At 40.5% G+C, this 18,512-nt stretch overlaps 2 protein-coding genes across 6 annotated transcripts in view; one reads left to right on the plus strand and one right to left on the minus strand.

Annotated features, from left to right (window-relative positions):
* The window catches only part of shroom3 (shroom family member 3), a 442,567-nt gene extending 432,327 nt beyond the window's left edge, over nucleotides 1-10,240 (minus strand). Inside the window, exon 1 of the mRNA XM_043695357.1 lies at nucleotides 10,160-10,240. The gene's annotated coding sequence lies outside the window, so the exon portion shown is untranslated. The remainder of the gene's footprint in view (nucleotides 1-10,159) is intronic.
* Nucleotides 10,241-10,263: 23 nt separating this feature from the next.
* The window catches only part of LOC122552612 (coiled-coil domain-containing protein 158-like), a 172,270-nt gene continuing 164,021 nt past the window's right edge, over nucleotides 10,264-18,512 (plus strand). For all 5 annotated transcript variants that reach the window (XR_006312432.1, XM_043695369.1, XM_043695388.1 and 2 more), the window contains exon 1: nucleotides 10,264-10,947. Coding sequence is in view for 4 of the 5 variants with exons in the window: in XM_043695369.1 (XP_043551304.1) it covers nucleotides 10,833-10,947 (115 nt within the window). In the remaining variant the exon portion in view is untranslated. The remainder of the gene's footprint in view (nucleotides 10,948-18,512) is intronic.

Raw genomic sequence — 18,512 nt, forward strand, 5'->3', positions numbered from 1 at the left:
ATTGAAAAGATTAGAAAACACAGGTTTGCTGAAGCCAAATAGAAACAAAATCTACAAAGGCAAACAGCAGGAAGGGATATTGAGAACTGAAAAGGGCTGGAAGTGATGCAGTGAAATCAGTGCTGCTGGAGAAGGCTTTCCAATAGAAAAAAGAATATTTATTGTTTTCTGTAATTAATGACTTGAAAACTAATTTACACTTTCAAGGTGAATATTTCTCAAATCCCTATAGTTGTGTTATCAGGTTTTTAATTTATTATGCTGATTTTATCTGTAATCAAAACTGACTGTGACAAATACAGCATTTGTAAATGCGAATACTAATTGTCAGGTTATTAATGATAAGCATCTCTTTTTTAAAACTAAAATAATATTTTCACGCAAAGTCTTTTTATTATGTTTATATGGTTCTGTTTCCCTTGGTACAGCACAAGGAATGTCAAGACAAGAGCAGCCTTTTCACCAAATGAAGGTAAGAGGACAGACCACAAGTGGACCAGTAAACATTGATCTGTCAGTTGCCATTTTAAAGTCATACACTCAGTTGTTAGTTTACATTGTAAATAATTAATCAGAAAAAAATGCAGTAGTTTGAGGAGGACAGGAGCTGACTGGCAGCTTTAAACCTGAGGAACCACAGCATCATTTCAGTTGAATAAAGGGAATTATGGAGCAATGAGGGAGGAGCTGGCCAAAGTTCAATGGTGCAATACCTTAGTAGGGATGATAGTGGAGGAACAATTAGATATTTCTGTGTATAATGCAGAAGATGCAGGATCAGTTCATTCCAAAAAGGAAGAAAGATCCTAGGAGGAGGCCGTGGCTGACGAGGGAAGTTAAGAAACATATAAAGTTAAAAGAGAAAAAGTATAACATAGCAAAGATAAGTGGGAAAACGGAGGACTGGGAAGCTTTTAAAGAGCAACAGAGGATTACTAAGAAGGAAATATGCAGAGAAAAAATGAGGTACGAAGGTAAACTGGCTAAAAATATAAAGGAGGATAGTAAAGGCTTTTTTAGGTATGTGACAGACAAAAAAAATGGTTAGGACAAAAATTGGGCCCTTGAAGACAGAAACAGGGGAACAAAGAAATGGCAGAAGAATTGAATTGGTACGTAAGAACAGTGTTCACTGGGGAAGACACAAGCAATCTCCCTGAGGTAACAGTGTCTGAAGGACCTGAACTGAAGGGAATTTATATTTGCCAGGAATTGGTGGTTGGAGAGACTGTTAGGTCTGAAGGTTGATAAGTCCCCGGGGCCTGATAGTTTGCATCCCAGGGTACTGAAGGAGGTGGCTCGAGAATTTGTGGATGCGTTGGTGATTATTTTCCAGAGTTCGATAGATTCGGGATCAGTTCCTGCAGATTGGAGGGTGGCTAATGTTGTACCACTTTTTAAGAGAGGTGGGAGAGAGAAAGCAGGAAATTATAGACCAGTTAGTCTGACCTCAGTGGTGGGAAAGATGCTGGAGTCTATTATAAAGGATGAAATTACGACACATCTGGATAGGTCAGAGTTAGCATGGATTTATGAAGGGGAAATCATGCTTGACTAATCTTCTGGAATTTTTTGAGGATGTAACTCTGAAAATGGACGAGGGAGATCCAGTAGACCTGGACTTTCAGAAAGCTTTTGATAAAGTCCCACATAGGAGATTAGTGAGCAAAGTTATGGCACATGGTATTGGGGGCAAAGTACTAACTTGGATTGAAAATTGGTTGGCTGACAGGAAACAAAGTAGTGATAAACGGCTCCATTTCAGAATGGCAGGCAGTGACCAGTGCGGTACCGCAGGGATCAGTGCTGGGACCGCAGCTTTTTACAATATATATTAATGATATAGAAGATGGTATCAGCAATAACATTAGCAAATTTGCTGATGATACAAAGCTGGGTGGCAGGGTGAAATGTGAGGAGGATGTTAGGAGATTACAGGGTGACCTGGACAGGTTAGGTGAGTGGACAGATGCATAGCAGATGCAGTTTAATGTGGATAAATGTATGGTTATCCACTTTGGTGGCAAGAACAGGAAGGCAGATTACTACCTAAATGGAATCAATTTAGGTAAAGGGACAGTACAAAGAGATCTTGTACACCAGTCAATGAAGGTAAGCATGCAGGTACAGAGGTAGTGAAGGCGGCTAATAGCATGCTGGCCTTCATTACAAGAGGGATTGAGTATAGAAGCAAAGAGATTCTTCTGCAGCTGTACAGGGCCCTGGTGAGACCACACCTGGAGTATTGTATGCAGTTCTGGTCTCCACATTTGAGGAAAGACAATCTGGCTATTGAGGGAGTGCAGCGTAGGTTCATGAGATCAATTCCTGGAATGGCAGGACTACCTTACGCTGAAAGGCTGGAGCGACTGGGCCTGTATACCCTTGAGTTTAGAAGACTGAGAGGGGATCTGATTGAGACGTATAAGATTATTAAAGGATTGGACACTCTGGAGGCAGGAAACATGTTTCCGCTGATGGGTGAGTGCCGAATCAGAGGACACAGCTTAAAAATACGGGGTAGACCATTTAGGACAGAGATGAGGAGAAACCTCTTCACCCAGAGAGTGGTGGCTGTATGGAATGCTCTGCCCCAGAGGGCAATGGAGGCCCAGTCTCTGGATTTATTTAAGTAAGAGTTGGATAGATCTCTGAGATAGTGGAATCAAGGGTTATGGAGATAAGGCAGGAACAGGATACTGATTAAGGATGATCAGCCATGATCATATTGAATGGTGGTGCAGGCTCGAAGGGCAGAATGGTCTATTGTCTATTGTCATCATCACTGGCAGCAAGGTGAAATTACCATCTGACAAATTGATGTCGGCAGTTTAAAAGGGAGTCTAATGGATAATGAAAATCTGAGCAAAACCTGGAAAGAGCCAGAAGTTACCTTGGTTTGTGTTATTAGGATGAAAAGCATTTGTTGACTTAATTTTTGTAGTTTATCTTTGTTTTATCGGACAAAGTAATGGCTTTTTGCTTCTGCTTGAAGTTGACAGTGATTGACTGGACTTGAACAGAAGTTATCATTTGTCACAGATATTTTAAGACACAAGACATAATACTATCACAAAGTTTTTACTCTATTCATAAAAATATCTTTATATAGATATAGATAGTCAGTAAAGAACTAAAACACACAAACATTGGAGTTTGACTCTATCCAGCAAACAAAACCAACACATTTCTTACTTGTACAAGACAACATTTATATATATTTGAGGTACTGGCAGGATCCAATAATTGTACAGACCACCATTTAACTTCAGTGGTCTTTCTTCACTGTGCCTTGGTGGCAACTGCTCCAAGTCTTAGGTGCAGGATGACTTGCTGAGGGATGCACTTCGAATGTGACATTCAGTCAAGGGCAACTCCTTGCTTTGGAAGACCAACAAGAACATTTCTCTTACCTATTTTATCAAGGACAAACTTCCATTTATCTACTGCACATTGTCAGCTTGCCCCTAAGAACTTCAAAACTAATTACATTTGAAGCTTAGTTATTCTGGTTATGTTGGGAAATACTGCAATTGTTTTCTGTACAACATGGTCTAACAAACAGAAATGAGTGACAATAATTCTCTTCCAAGGCCCAAATAAAGGTCAGAGGAAGATCCACCAGGTCTCTGAATGTGTTTTACATATGTTTTGTAATCCCCCAAATAGGCACAAAAGGATATTGCTCCAATGACAAACTCATCACAATGCTGATACTCACATCATCCAGTGTGATATTTCTGATAAAATTCACGAGGTAAATAATGAGAATGTGTGTCAATGAACAAAGCAGTGTTACAGGCAGAATGATAGATAATGATGAAGTAATTAGAATCAGATCCACCCTGATATAACTGTATAGCAGAAGTGGCTTAATGGTTTAATCATACTTCTAGAGCATATGCAGTTTCAGTTGTAAATTTCTGTAGGAATTTTAATCTTTAGATTGTGAAATTAAATACTATGAGAGTATAATGTCAATTATATTTTTAAAAGTGTGATTAATCTTGAATTCCAGTAGATTGTTTGTGACAAATAGTTATAAAATTTGTGTTATATCTCCCAATCATTAATTTAGTAACCACAAGATAGAGATATTGAGGCTGAAGGGAGTGTGCAATGATGAGGGACTTTTGATGTATGGAGAGGTTGAGATTATTGGAATAATAATCTCAACTGCAAAGAAATTTCATGAAGATTTACATCGCACTTCATGACCTCTGGGGTCTCTAAGAACAGCCAATGAATTAATATTGAATGCAAACACAACATTATATAAGAAATATGTCTGACAATTTTCACACAGCAAGCTCCTAGAAACAGTAATGTAACAATGATCAGATACTATGTTTGTGGAATGTTGATCAAAGGGTAAACACTGGCCAGAGGAACATGTGTAACGTTCCTTTCAAAATAGTTTCCCAGGATCTTGCATGGAAAACTCAAGACAAATGGGACCTTGGTGTTTCATTCAAAGTCAGCCCTTCTGAGACACTTACTCTGCATTGGAACATCAGGAGAGATTTGAAAGCTCAATTCTCTGGAGTGGGACCTGAACCGGGAATCTTGTGACTCAGGCAAGAGTGCTCCATTACTGCCAAGACTGACAAACCACATTCAAAATTATGAATCATCTTGTTCCAGTAAAAAAGAAAGCTAATTTCAGGGGTGCAAGGGTCAGTAATCAGAAGGCTGTACTGGATGAATCCACATTTCTTCCAGTTAAAAACTGGGGTGGTTAAAACTATTAACTTTGATCCTTGTTACAAACCCTATTCATTTGCTACCATTTTCACCTTTCTTTCTGACAACTTCATGAGGCCGAATAAAACAGTTTTCAATCTTGTTTTCGTAGTTGAATCCGAGATTAGCTTACAGCCATGAACCTCTGCATCACTATAAATGCCTATTTATACCACAATGTGGAGGTGCCGGCGTTGGACTGGGGTGGACAAAGTTAAAAATCACATAACTCCAGGGTATAGTCCAACAGGTTTATTTGTAAGTACTAGCTTTTGGAATGCTGGTCCTTCATCAGGTGGTTATGGAGCAGGATCACAAGACACAGAATTTATAGCAAAAGATCACAGTGTCATGCAACTGAAATGATATATCGAACAAACCTAGAGTGTTGTTAAGTCTTTCATCTTTCAGAATGGGTTGCAGGTTTTGATTCATTATTATGTAAATCCCAGAACTTCTTTTAAGTCACATTCTTGAGATAACTTAGAAGTTTTATAATAAAAAGGTGACATCTGAGTCAGACTGGTTCTATTTCCAAAGTGGAATTTACAAAATATTACATGGATTGACTGCCTGCAGATTGTGCATCTTTTGAGCAAAATAGAATGCAAATACAAATTCACCCGATATGCTTTTATAAATAAATAAATATATATATACATATATAATATATGTGTGTGTGTGCACGCGCGCATGAGATAAAGAATGTGTGCGGGTAAATGTGAGTGCATGTGAGAGTGTGCGTATTTGTGTGAGTGAAAGCGTGATGGGGTATAAGTCTGTGAAGGGTGTGTGTTTGTGTGTCCCAAACACACACAGACAGACAGAGACGGAGAGACAGAGAGAGAGACACACACAGAGAGGCAGACAGAGAAAGGCAGACAGAGAGAGACAAGGACTCACCCACACAGACAGAGAGAGACAGAGAGTCAGAGAGAGAGAGACACAGACAGAGTGACAGAGACAGAGAGAGTCAGAGAGCCAGAGGCAGACAGAATGAGAGAGAGAGAGAGAGAGAGAGAGAGGAGGAGAAATGGGGAGGGGAAAGAGACAGACAGATAGAGACAAAGATGGAGGGGGAGACACACACACACAGCCTCTGCTCAGAAAATGTGACTCATCGATCAACTCATTGATTGCCAGTTCCTACGTGCCACAGCGAGAAACCATAATGACCTCCTCGGGAGACAGACACTGGTTGCAACCGATAGTGTACCCCTCATTGTCCAGTACTTCCCAGGAGCTGAAAAACTACGCCATGTTCTTCGCAGCCTGCAACACATTTTCAGAGATGAACATCTCACCAAGACCTTCCCTATGCCTTCACTTCTGGCCTTTAAACAACTGCCAACCTGTAAATAGACCACTGTTCGCAGCAAATGGCCCAGCCTTCAGGACAACATCGACCAGAACACCATACAACCCTGTCATGACAATCACTGCAAAACGTGTCAGAGTGTATATCTATTCAGCTGCATGACACTGTAACATTATGGTCCTGTTCCACAAGTACCTGATGAAGGAGCAGTGCTCTGAAAGCTAGTGCTTCCAAAAAAAACCTGTTGGACTATAACCAGGTGTTGTGTGAGTTTTAACTATTTTCACAACAGCAATGTTGCCCTCTCAACTCTCTCTTCTCTTCTGCTGTTGAAATCCTCATTCATTTCTTTGCTACCTCTACACCTGACTATTCTAACCTATGCTTACCTAATCTGCACACAAAACTCTGGCTGTGGCCTAACCTGTGTATCATACAGTTCCAGTATAACCTCCATTTTTATTTAATTTCAAAAATATACTTTATTCATAAAATACTTTGATGATCTGTACAACTGGACATGCCATACATATGTAAACATTCCATTTGTTTGCATACCGAAAACAGAGTAATCATTCCTATTTACAGGTCTGTACGATTACATTTTTAGCTGAGGCATAAACTCTAAGCCTTGAGCAATATAAGCAGGTATCCCCTATGCTTTTTTGATCACTTTATCTACATGTCTCATTGCCTTAAAGGACTGGTGGACATGCACATCAACATACCTCTGATTCTTGGTGCTTCCCAGGGTCCTACCATTCACGAAGTATAACTGCCCAAGTGCATCACCTCACACAGCTTTCATTTGATCTCAGAGAAAAGTATTCACAAGAGAGGGAATCCTTTGTAAATTAACCTTACTGTGACCAATTAAGGAGTGCCAGTTCATCTGTCCATACTGAGGAGCTCGACAATATTGGGTATTCCATCTGAAACTGTAATGAACTTAGGGGAATTTTGCCCAGGATCTGCTCATAGCAGTGCAGGAGAAGACAGCTCATTATCATTAACACAGTTTATTATTATTTACATGAATTGCTAAAGAACCAAAAAAAAGAGGTGAGGAGAATATTTTTTAATGATCTGGAATAGATTGCTGCTTGGGAGGTGCTTGCAGATTTAACAGTAATTTTCAAAAAGAAATATATATTATTGCAGCACTGTGGAAAGGAGTAAAGGAATGGGGCTAATACAATAGCTCTTTCAAGAGGGCCAGTATAGCCATAACAGGCTGAATAGCTTCTTTCTCTGCCACACAATTCTGTAAATTCATAAAAACACAGCAGTATCTAATCATTAGATGGTTCCCTTTGGCGAACACCTATTTATATTCAGCAGAAAACTATTGGAAGATTATAAACAAGGACAACATTTTCTCGAAGTCAGTTTTTCTGGGACTCACATTGTATCACAAGGCTCAGGCTGGTATGAGTGAATTTTGGGAAAAATGCTGTACATTATCTGACTGCTTATGAAATTGTTTCTGATGCCAGTGCAGAAAACAGTTATCCCAGAATCAATGGATAAAGTTTTATCCACTATTCTACTTTCTTCAATTACATTAAGAAATGAGGGAGGTGGTTGCACATCCAACAGTAATTTTCGAAAAGAAATATATGCACACAAATGAAAAGAAAACACAGCAGCACCATGGAAAAGAGGTGGGGAGTGAGGCTAATTCAATAGCTCTTTCAAAGAGCCAGTACAGCCATAATAACTTCTTTCTGTGCAATGCAATTCATAACACAGCAGTATCAAGTCATTAGATGGTCGCCTTTGGCGAACATTTATTTATATTCAGCAGAAAACGATCAAAAGATGATAAACAGGGACAATATTTCCTAGAGGACTGTTTTCCTGTGACTCACACTGTATCACAAGGCTATGGCTGGCATGGGTGAATTTTGGGAAAAATGTTGTGCAATATCTGATGCTTATGAAACGTTTTCTGATGTCAATGCAGAAAACAATTATTCCGGAGAAAACAAAGTTTTCTGATTATTCTATTTTCTTCAATTACATAATTAAGTACAAGAAACAAGTACAAATAACATTTACATTTGCCTTACATTAATCCTTCAAAGGTGTGGCATCTGCTTTGATCAATCTGATTCCTCTACTCACATGTACCAATCTGAAATGATGTAAGTGGTAGTGGCATTTTCAGAGACTTAAACAACAAATTCAAATTGCCTTTGATTTAACTGGTGATTGAATCATGACAATTAGGTGTTCTGCAGGTATGGAATTTGCTCCATTTATTGTGCTCTTACCACAATCTTCAGCTCAAAATGTTGCTGCACTGCACATTACTGTGTTGAAAATGCAGCACTTAGGACCTTGATAAACAGCTGTATTGAGTACTGATCAGATATACAGGGAGAAAGTGAGGTCTGCAGATGCTGGAGATCAGAGCTGAAAATGTGTTGCTGGAAAAGCGCAGCAGGTCAGGCAGAATCGACGTTTCGGGCATAAGCCTTCCTGATGCTGCATGACCTGCTGCACTGTTCCAGCAACACATTTTCAGCTCTGATCAGATATACAGATGGTTAAGGAATCAGAGAGATGACACAGAAAGAAACTTTGTGACTTACAATCAAGTCAAAAACAGAAACAGAAACAAACAACAGGAAGGAAAGATTAGAGAATAGAGAATACAACACCAGAAAGGTAAAACAAAGTGATTTGAAAATTGATTTGAAAAATTTAAGAAACAAGTTACTATTTCCCATCAGGAGACTTAAACATTTCATATTTTCTTTTTCTAAACTAGAGAATTTGATAGATATTGTAAGAACATAAATCGTGGAATTACACTGTTAAGTACCAACCCTGACTTTCTGCAACAAATTTAATTTGCAATCAATATTTAAATATAGTCATAACTTGAAATTGACAAGAAGTTTGTCATCCTGTTATCATTTCTGCACAGTTGGTAGTGCAAGAGCACATATCTTCCAACAATTTCAGATGATTCACAATTCACACCATTTCTGCTCTACGACAAAAACTGCTGCACAATTTACAGGCTAGTAATGGCACATGCATTAATCTTTCCCATTGTTTTGCTAATTATGGGGAAAGCGAGGACTGCAGATGTTTGAGAGTCAGTGTTGATAAAGTGTGGAAAAAGCACAGCAGGAAGGCAGCATCCGAGGAGCAAGAGTCGATGTCTTGGGCAGCAACCTTCTTCAGAACTGGGGAGGAGGAGCGGGTATCTTTGTGGAGGGAGGACGAAAATTTCTTCAAGGTGGGCATCTTTGGAAGAGGCTTCGCAGTATCTTTTGCAGCGACTAGAAGAAAGTGAGGACTGCAGGTGCTCCCCCTCCCCAGTTCTGAAGGGTTCTGACCAAAACATCAACTCTCTTGCTCGTCAGATACTGCTTGACCTGCTGTGCTTTTCCCAGCAGCACGCTTTATCAACTTTGCGAATTATAATTTGGAGGTGCTGTTGTTGCACTGGGATGTACAAAGGTAAAATCACACAACACCAAGTTATAGGAGAAAGTGAGGTCTGCAGATGCTGGAGATCAGAGCTGAAAATGTGTTGCTGGAAAAGCGCAGCAGGTCAGGCAGCATCCAGGGAACAGGAGAATCGACGTTTCGGGCATAAGCCCTTCTTCAGGATTCCTGAAGAAGGGCTTATGCCCGAAACGTCGATTCTCCTGTTCCCTGGATGCTGCCTGACCTGCTGCGCTTTTCCAGCAACACATTTTCAACACCAGGTTATAGTCCAACAGGTTTATTTAGAAGCACTAGCTTCCCGAGCGATGCTCCTTCATCAGGTAGTTGTCATGAAGGAGCAGTGCTCCGAAAGCTAGTGCTTCCAAATAAACCTGTTGGACTATAACCTGGTGTTATGTGATTTTTAACTTTGTTAAATATAGACCAAAAATAATAATTCGGCAAACAAATAACATGGTGCAAATGAAAAATGGTCCCAGTCAGTGGCAACATTCCCTCTTTCCTATACATTTTGCTTTCTGAAACTTAAGGTCATCAATAGTGCCAGTGATTCACCAGCATAAGAGGCACAAGTTTCAATTCTTATTGAAATTGTTAATACTCCAAGTACTTCCTCAAGGCAATTCCTACCTCCAATGTTGGTGCTTGAAAATGTTTAGTTGGGGGCAACAGTGCAGCGTCCTGTGGATGCACACCGCACGACTTCCGGAGGGACAGCTGAAGTGATGCCGCCACCTGCTTGACCTGGGAATCTCAGCAGCGACTGTCCTTTCTGTGCGACGTCACAGCGGGGGGGAATCCATTGTGACCTCACAAAGCCGCTGGGTGTTGCAAAGGCGGTTGCTAAGATACGGAGCGTTGGAATCCCGTTAGCGTTCTGCCGCGTCTTCTCCCGCGGACTCCGGAGTGATAACCCCGGCCGGGGACTGGAGGAGGAGGAGGAGGAGGAGGAGGGGGAGCGGGCAGGTGGGTCTCCAGTGGCCGCTCGGACAGAGCTAGAGGCAAGAAAGGCTTCTCCTGTCATCAGGGCGACAGGTGGTGTTTCACCGAAGAGCTCCGAGACCTCCGCGCGCGCGCACAATTAGTCAATAGCTTATATTTTTTTATTATGTCGCAGAGTCATAGTCTTATTCGCAATCTATATTTTTTTTAGCTGAAATTGCTTTTTTTTAAAAATATAAATTTTGACATAGGTCCATCTATTTATCTACTGTAAACGTGTATTTTTCTAAGTCAGCCAACGTTAAGGCCCAAAGGTTATTTTTTTTTTAAAAATCGCCTAAAGTTTATTTTTGAAAAAGAAATGCCCAACGTTTTCGAAACTGAAGCCGAGAAGAAGCCAGCGGCCTGTGGCGATCCTGCGGCACTGAGCAGCAGACCGTCCCTCGACTCGCCAGGAGTTTCCAGATCTCTAGGAAGTGAGTATGCCATGGTTAGTAAATGTTCCTTGACATGTTTTAATTCACGCGGCGCCTTGCAGATGAGGGTGAGCTGTTGGCTGTGTAATGCGAGAGGGCGCTACTATAGATGTTCTTGTGAGTGAATGCTGGCTGTTTGAACACTATTTGGGTCGGAGGCAGAACAGAGTAGCATTTTCTGTCTGAAACCTGGCTGCAATTCTACAAATCCTCTCAAAGTCAGTTAGGGTTAGGTAGTAAATGCTGGCCAACCCTTGAATGGTTTAAAAAAAAACTCTTGAGATCCCATGGAAGGCTGTAAACAAAGCGCTGGTGCTGGAAGACTATGGGCATGAATCTCCCCAGGTTTTCAATTTCTAGTGAGTTAACTCCAGGCTTTTGTTTTTTACCACTCCTCACTTTTATATATTAAAAAAAGGAAAACAAGCTTTTCCTTTCACCAAGAGGCCTGGCCTGTCTTTTGAATGAGTCACTAATCCACCTGAACCTCTGACACAGGTTTAATAAAGGACAACCAGTGCAGATTTAAAGCAAATCGTGACTGACTGACTGACTGATTTTGATTATATTCTTGAAAGTAACAGAAAGGGTTGATGAAGACATTGTAGTAAATGTGCTTGTTAATTTGGCTATTTTGAAAAACATTGTGAAAATGTAGCATATAATGGCCTTATTTAAAACAAAAGACCATGGTATGGAGAGAGAAATAGTGTACACTATGGTTCAGTGAAGTTAGAGAAAATACTGAATGGATGTTTTTTTTTCTAATTGGAGAAGTACACAGAACTGTCTCCTGGAGGTCAAAATTCAGACCATTTTTTTTTCCTGTTATTTTTAAATAACTAGGACTTGGTGCTTAGCCACGTTTGGAAACTAAACATTTTAGGATGCTTCACTTTTAGAAGCAATATGCAAAATGGATAACAAACACCTGATTCTGCTGGAGAAACTCAGCAGGCTGGAAACATTTATGGAGAGAGAAATAGAATTAAATGCTTCAAGTTCAGTCTGACTCTTATTCAAAGTTGAAAGGTGTTGGAAATTTATAAAATGCTTTTGACAGAAGCAGAGGAGAAACAAGGGGGCAGATAATGTAGAGGTCCAGTGCTAAAGACAAATGAGTTGTGGTGGCAGTGGGGAAAATATAAGAAAAATGGAGAACATACATAATGCAGTCAATTTCTGAAGTTATTTTAGAGTCCCTACAGTGTGAAAACAGGCCCTTCGGCCCAAAAGTCCACACCGACCCTCTGAAGAGTAGCCCACCCAGACCCATTCCCCTACATTATTACCCCTGAACAATGCACCTAACCTCCACATCCCTGAACACTAAGGGCAGTTTAGCATGGCCAATTCACCTAATCCGTACATCTTTGGTCTGTGGGAGAAAGCTGGAGCAAACCTGCACAGACACTGGAAGAGCGTGCAAACTCCACACAGACAGTTGCCCGAAGCTGGAATTGAACCTGGGTCCCTGGCGCTGTGAGGCAGCAGTGCTAACCACTGTGCTGCCCCTGGTATTCAATATTGAGACCTTGAGGCTGTAAAGTACTTAACCAGAAAATGAGGTATTGTTTTTTGAGTTTGCTTTGTGGAACGTTGTAGTAGGTCCAAGATAGAAATGTTAGCATGAGAGCAAGTTGTTTTATTGAAATGGCAAGGAACTGGGAGGTCAGCATCATTGCTACAAACAGCAGAGGCATCTGCAATACACCTCGCCTGCATTTGGCTTCTCCAATCTGTATTGTGATCAGCAAATGCAGTAGACAAGATGGAAAAGTAAAATGCTGTCTCACCTAGAATCTGTGTTCGGGGCCTCCAACAATGAGAAAGGAGGACATGAATTGGCAAGTATTACAGGAAGAAGGGAGTAATGAAGTGTTGAATTGAGGCATGGGCCAGGCTGTCATTGGAGGAAACAGTTCCTGAGGATTGCTGACAGTGGAGGGGATGGGATTTTTTTTGGAGGTGTAGGAAAATGGCAGAGGAAGAATGATTAGCAGAATGGATAGCACAAATAATGAAAGATGAGTTAAAACCTTTGAGAGAATAGTGGTTCAAAAAAAATCAACATTCAGAATCATTTTGAATGCAGTTAAGAAATAACTGAGCAGAAAATGTTAGTGGGAACAGTTTATAGATCCTCTGTACAATAGTATGTCAGGCAGTGCATAACTCAGACCATTAAAGATGAATGAACATATAGGATCAGAAGTAGTCGGTCCAGCCCATTGAGTACACTCTGCCATTCAAATGAGATCTTGGCCAATCAGATAATCATCAATTCCACTTTCCTATCTTGCCCCAAATCCTCGATTCTCTTGCTGATTTACTCAGCTTTACACACACCCCCCACCTTTACTCTGTTAGCCTTACTCAAAGGTGAAACACCCTCTCTGTATCCATACCTTGTCAAGCTCCCAAAGCTTCGTATATGATTTGTTGAAGCCTCCCTTAATTCTCTCCAGTTCCAATGAGTACATGTCCAACCTACTCAATCTCTTCTCTATATTCGGGATCAATGTAGTGAACATTCTCTAAGCAATGTCCAATGTCAGCACATATTTCCTTAGCATAGTTGCAATAATAATCTCTGATTCATTGTGTAGTTTTAGCAAAACCCCTTTATTTTATGCTCCATTCCATTTGCCTTTCCAATTGGCCACTGAACCTGGATGCCAACTTTTGTGATTCATGCACTTGGACCCCAACATCCTCTCTACCGAAGAAGGGCTCATGCCCGAAATGTCGATTCTCCTGCTCCTTGGATGTTGCCTGACCTGCTGCACTTTTCCAGCAACACGTTTTCAGCTCTGATCTCCAGCATCTGCAGTCCTCACTTTCTTCTCTTTTATTCTTCTGTCAATGTTCCTAACCTGACATTTTCCCACATTGCTTTCTTTATCTGCTATTTTATTGCCCACTTATTTATATCCTTTTATATCATCTGTATCCTTCTGTAGACTCCTTCTGTCAGCCTCACGACTTGCATCCCCATATAGTTTTGTGTGATTTGTTAACTTAACGATAGTATATTTGCTTCAGTCATCCAAGTCATTTTGAAATATATCGTAAATAATTGTGGCCCCAGCCTTGATCCTGTGGTAGTTCACTAGTTAAAGATTGCCATCTTGAAAATGGTCTCTTTATCCCAATTGTATTTTCTGTTAGTTAGCCAATCACATATTCATGCTCATATGCTATGCCCAATGCCATGAAATCTTAACTTATTCAATAGCCTTGTGTGCACTTTATCAAATGCCTTTTTGGAAATCAGGAAGTACATTTACTGGTTTCTCTTTATTGACCCTGCTTGTTAACCTCCTCAAAGAACTGTAATAACTTTTTCAGACATATTTTCTGCTGCATGATGCCATGCTGACTCTCCTTGATTATATGGTGTTGCTAAGTGCTCTGCTCTTACATCCTTTATAATAAGATTAGATTCGCTACAGATGTGGAAACAGGCCCTTTGGCCTAACCAGTCCACACCGACCCTCCGAAGAGTAACCCATCCAGATCCATTTCCCTCTGACTCATGCACCTCACAATTTAGCATTGCCAATTCACCTGGCCTGCGGGAGGAAACTGGAGGAAACCCATGCAGACACTGGGAGAATGTGCAAACTCCACACAGACAGTCGCCCCGAGGCTGGAATCGAACCTGGGAGCCTGGTGCTGTGAGGCAGCAGTGCTAGCCACTGTGCTGCCCCATTTCTAACATTTTCCTAATGATAAATGTTACGCTAACTGGCTTATAGTTACCTGTGTGTTTTTTTTGGCTCCTTCCCTTTTTGAATAGGGGTGTTGTACTAGCAGTTTTCTAATCCTCTGGACTCTCCGAATCTAAGGATTCTTGACAGATTATTGTAAGTGCCTCCGTTGTCTCTGTAGTTTTGTTCTTTAAAATCCTAGGATACAACCCAGCAGCTTCAAGAACATATTAGTCTTTAATCTCCCTGGTCCGTTTTCTCTACTGATATTTATTGTGTTCATCTTCCCAAAACCTTTGCTCCCCACTATTTTTTTGTTATGCTATTAGTATCCTCCACATTTAAGATGGATGCAATGTATTTGTACAACTCCTCTGCCATTTCCCACCTTGCCATCATTATTTCCCCAGACCCATTCTGTAAGGGGCCTATGTTGACTGAGCCCCTCTCTTCCTTTAGGAAAAAGTGAGGACTGCAGATGCTGGAGATCAGAGCTGAAAAATGTGTTGCTGGAAAAGCGCAGCAGGTCAGGCAGCATCCTCTACATTGGGGAGACAGGCCGCCTACTTGCGGAACGTTTCAAGAACACCTCTGGGACACCTGCACCAACCAACCCAACCGCCCCGTGGCTGAACACTTTAACTCCCCCTCCCACTCTGCCAAGGACATGCATCGCCAGACCAAGGCAACACGACGCCTGGAGGAAGAGCGCCTCATCTTCCGCCTCCAAGTCCCTCCTCCCTACCTTTTATCTTAGCCTGCTTGGCACACCCTCCTCATTCCTGAAGAAGGGCATATGGCCGAAATGTCGATTCTCCTGCTCCTTGGATGCTGCCTGACCTGCTGCGCTTTTCCAGCAACACGTTTTTCAGCCCTCTCTTCCTTTGGCTATATTTTTGTTGCTTGTTAATTTCCCTCAGGTTATTTTCTCTCTTTTTTTTGTTGAGTATCTTCTGTTGGTATTTAAAATGTTGCCAATCCTCTGATTTACCGCTAATCTTTTGGCACACTGATTGCCTTTTCTTTTAATTGTCTTTAATTTCCTTGGCTAATTGTGATCAGTGTCTTCCCTTCCTAGAATTCATTTTCCTCACCAGGATTATATTTGCTGTGAGTCATGACTTTACTTTTAATAAACATTTGCTGTTGTTCGTCAACTGCCTTTTTCTGTTAAATTCCTTTTCCAATCCACACCACCAACTCTGGCCTCATTCCCATGGAATTACTATTTTTTTTGAAGTTTAACACAGTTGTTTCTGGCCCAAGTTTCTCATTCTCAAACTAAACACTACATTCCACCATGTTATGGTCACTATTCCCAGGGCTCTTTTATTCTGAGATGATTTGTTAAAGCAGCCTCTTTACACATTATCAGATCCCTGGTTGGAGTCCCAACACACAGAACATTAGTTAGGTCACATTTGGAATATTGTGTGCAGTTCTAATCCTCACGTTACCAGAAGGATGTGGCGGTTTTGCAGAGGGGATACAGAAATAGTTTACCAAGATGTTGCCTAATTTGGAGGACATTAGCTATGAGGAGATTGAACAAACTTGGTTTGTTTTGACTTAAATGTTACAAGATGAGGGTGAACTGATAGAAGCTTGCAAACTTGAAAGAGGCAAGGTTGGAATGGATAGTCAGAGCCTTTTTTTCTCCCAGGCTAGAAATATTAATTGCTGGGGATTTGGGTTTAAGGTAAAAGGGAATAAGTTTAGAGGAGACGTGAGAGGCATGTTTTTGTACAGATGATGGTGATGATGATGATATGTATCTGGGATTATTGCCAGAGGAGATAGTGGAAGCAGATACAACATTTAAGGGTCAAGTTGGCAGAGAGATGAATAGGCAGGAAATAGAGAGATGTGGACCCCTTTAGAGGCAAAAGGTTTTTGGTTTCGAAAGGTATCTTGTTGGGCCAAAGGGTCTCTTTCAGTACGGTACTGTTCTTTTTTTAAAATTGTTATTGTAGAAAACAATCCCAAATGCATTTTTGAATTCTTCCTCTCAGCTACTCTGCCAGTTTGATTTTCCCAAGTCTATGCGTAGATTAAGGTGTCCCACGATTAGCATGCTGTCATTTTATTTTATGATTTATTCTGACCTAATAATCAGTTAGTTTGGAGGCTTATAGACAACTTCTATCAATGTCTTATTCCCCTTTCCACCCATATGGATTCAACATCTTCTGATTCAAGATAATTTCTTACCAATGTAGTAATTTCATCATCTATTAAATCCACCCCACCCACACCCTTAGCTTCCTGCCTGTCTTTTCGAAAGATCACATACCCTTGAATGTTCAGTTCTCGATTTAGATTTCCTTGTCTCTAATGGTTATAAGATCATAACCATTAGCCTGTAGTTGTGCCATTAATTCATGTTTTGTTCTGAAAAGTATTCAAGGATCGCAACAAGGGTGAAATGTGAATCATGAATTTTAAACTTCATTTAGAATGGACAAATCAAATTTTAAATTATAGTATAGAGGACAAGTTAATGGAATGCCTGTAAGGTAGTTTTTGAGATCATTTTGTTGAGCAGCCAGTTAGAGCAGAGAGTATTTTACTTCTGGTATTATGCAACAAAAACCAAAACTTGCAGTAAACTAATTTGAGTAAGAGTGATTGCAACATGAGAGTTCAATGTTGAGTTTGTGATTTAGTTTTGATTGAAACTCCATTCTTCAATCTGAGCAAAGCAAACTATGCTATTAGGCTAAATCAGATTGAGAAATGTGATTAAAAGATAGATGACCAATGGTAAAAATGTAAATAAAATTAGTAGTGGCAGCAAATATAGATTGCTTGAAGAATTTAAAACCTCATTGGTGTTGGGTGTGGAATGATAACCAATGGCTAATGAAAAGTTAAAGTAGGTTTACCAAAGGTTGATAATGTTGCAAAGAAGGCTAGTAAGCCTTGGATTCAGTTTTTTTTAAACTTAGAGCAGCAAAGGATAATCGAGATTGATAAAGTGCAAATGGGATATGAAAATACACTAGTAAGAGAGAGAAAAACAGATTGTTAAAAACTGCTGTTGGTTAATTTAAAAAAAACATTAATTTAAAGGTGACCTCACTTCTTCCATATATTTGTTCAAAAGGATTGGATCCTGAATCCCTAATGGCAAACAGTAACAAGGAAGTTCCATTATCCCAGCTATGATCTCCAATCATGGGCTTTAATGGTTGATGCTGGATTTGTACGTTCCTTGAGATCGTGAATGATAAACTGAAGATATAAACTGGTTTAACCCCAAAATGCGATTTCCCTGATTACTTGTGACGTTATGTTTAATCCTTGTTACTGTTGTTAATTTTGAGTAATTCAAATAGCATGCTTTAAAAAAAAGAGGTTTTCTATACCATTTTGCCTCTCCTTTTTTGAAAGCTACTGCCTCACTGTCTAAGTATTAAAAGATACTAATGCCCATTCCTGTTTTTAGATAATCCAGTAAGATACTGCTAAATAGGTCTTCAAAAGATTACATTAGAATTAAAAGCATTGGTTTAACCGGCTAGGATTTCCCAATGACATGGCAAATGGGGCTCAGTGGCTAACACTGCTGCTTCACAGCGCCAGGGACTGGATTTCAATTCTATCCTCGGTCGACTGTCTGTGTGGAGTTTGCACATTCTCTTCATGTCTGCATGGGTTTCCTTTGGGTGCTCTGGTTTCTTCCCACAGTCCAAAGATGTGCAAGTCAGGTGGATTGGCCATGCTACACTTCCCATCGGGTCCAGGGATGTGCAGGCTAGATGGTTTAGCCATAGAAAATGCAGGTTTGCAAGGATGGGGTAGGCCTGAGTGGTATGTTCTTTATCGAGTCAGTGTGGACTTGATGGGCTA

This window comes from Chiloscyllium plagiosum, chromosome 1, assembly GCF_004010195.1.
Source record: "Chiloscyllium plagiosum isolate BGI_BamShark_2017 chromosome 1, ASM401019v2, whole genome shotgun sequence".
NCBI lineage: Eukaryota > Metazoa > Chordata > Chondrichthyes > Orectolobiformes > Hemiscylliidae > Chiloscyllium > Chiloscyllium plagiosum.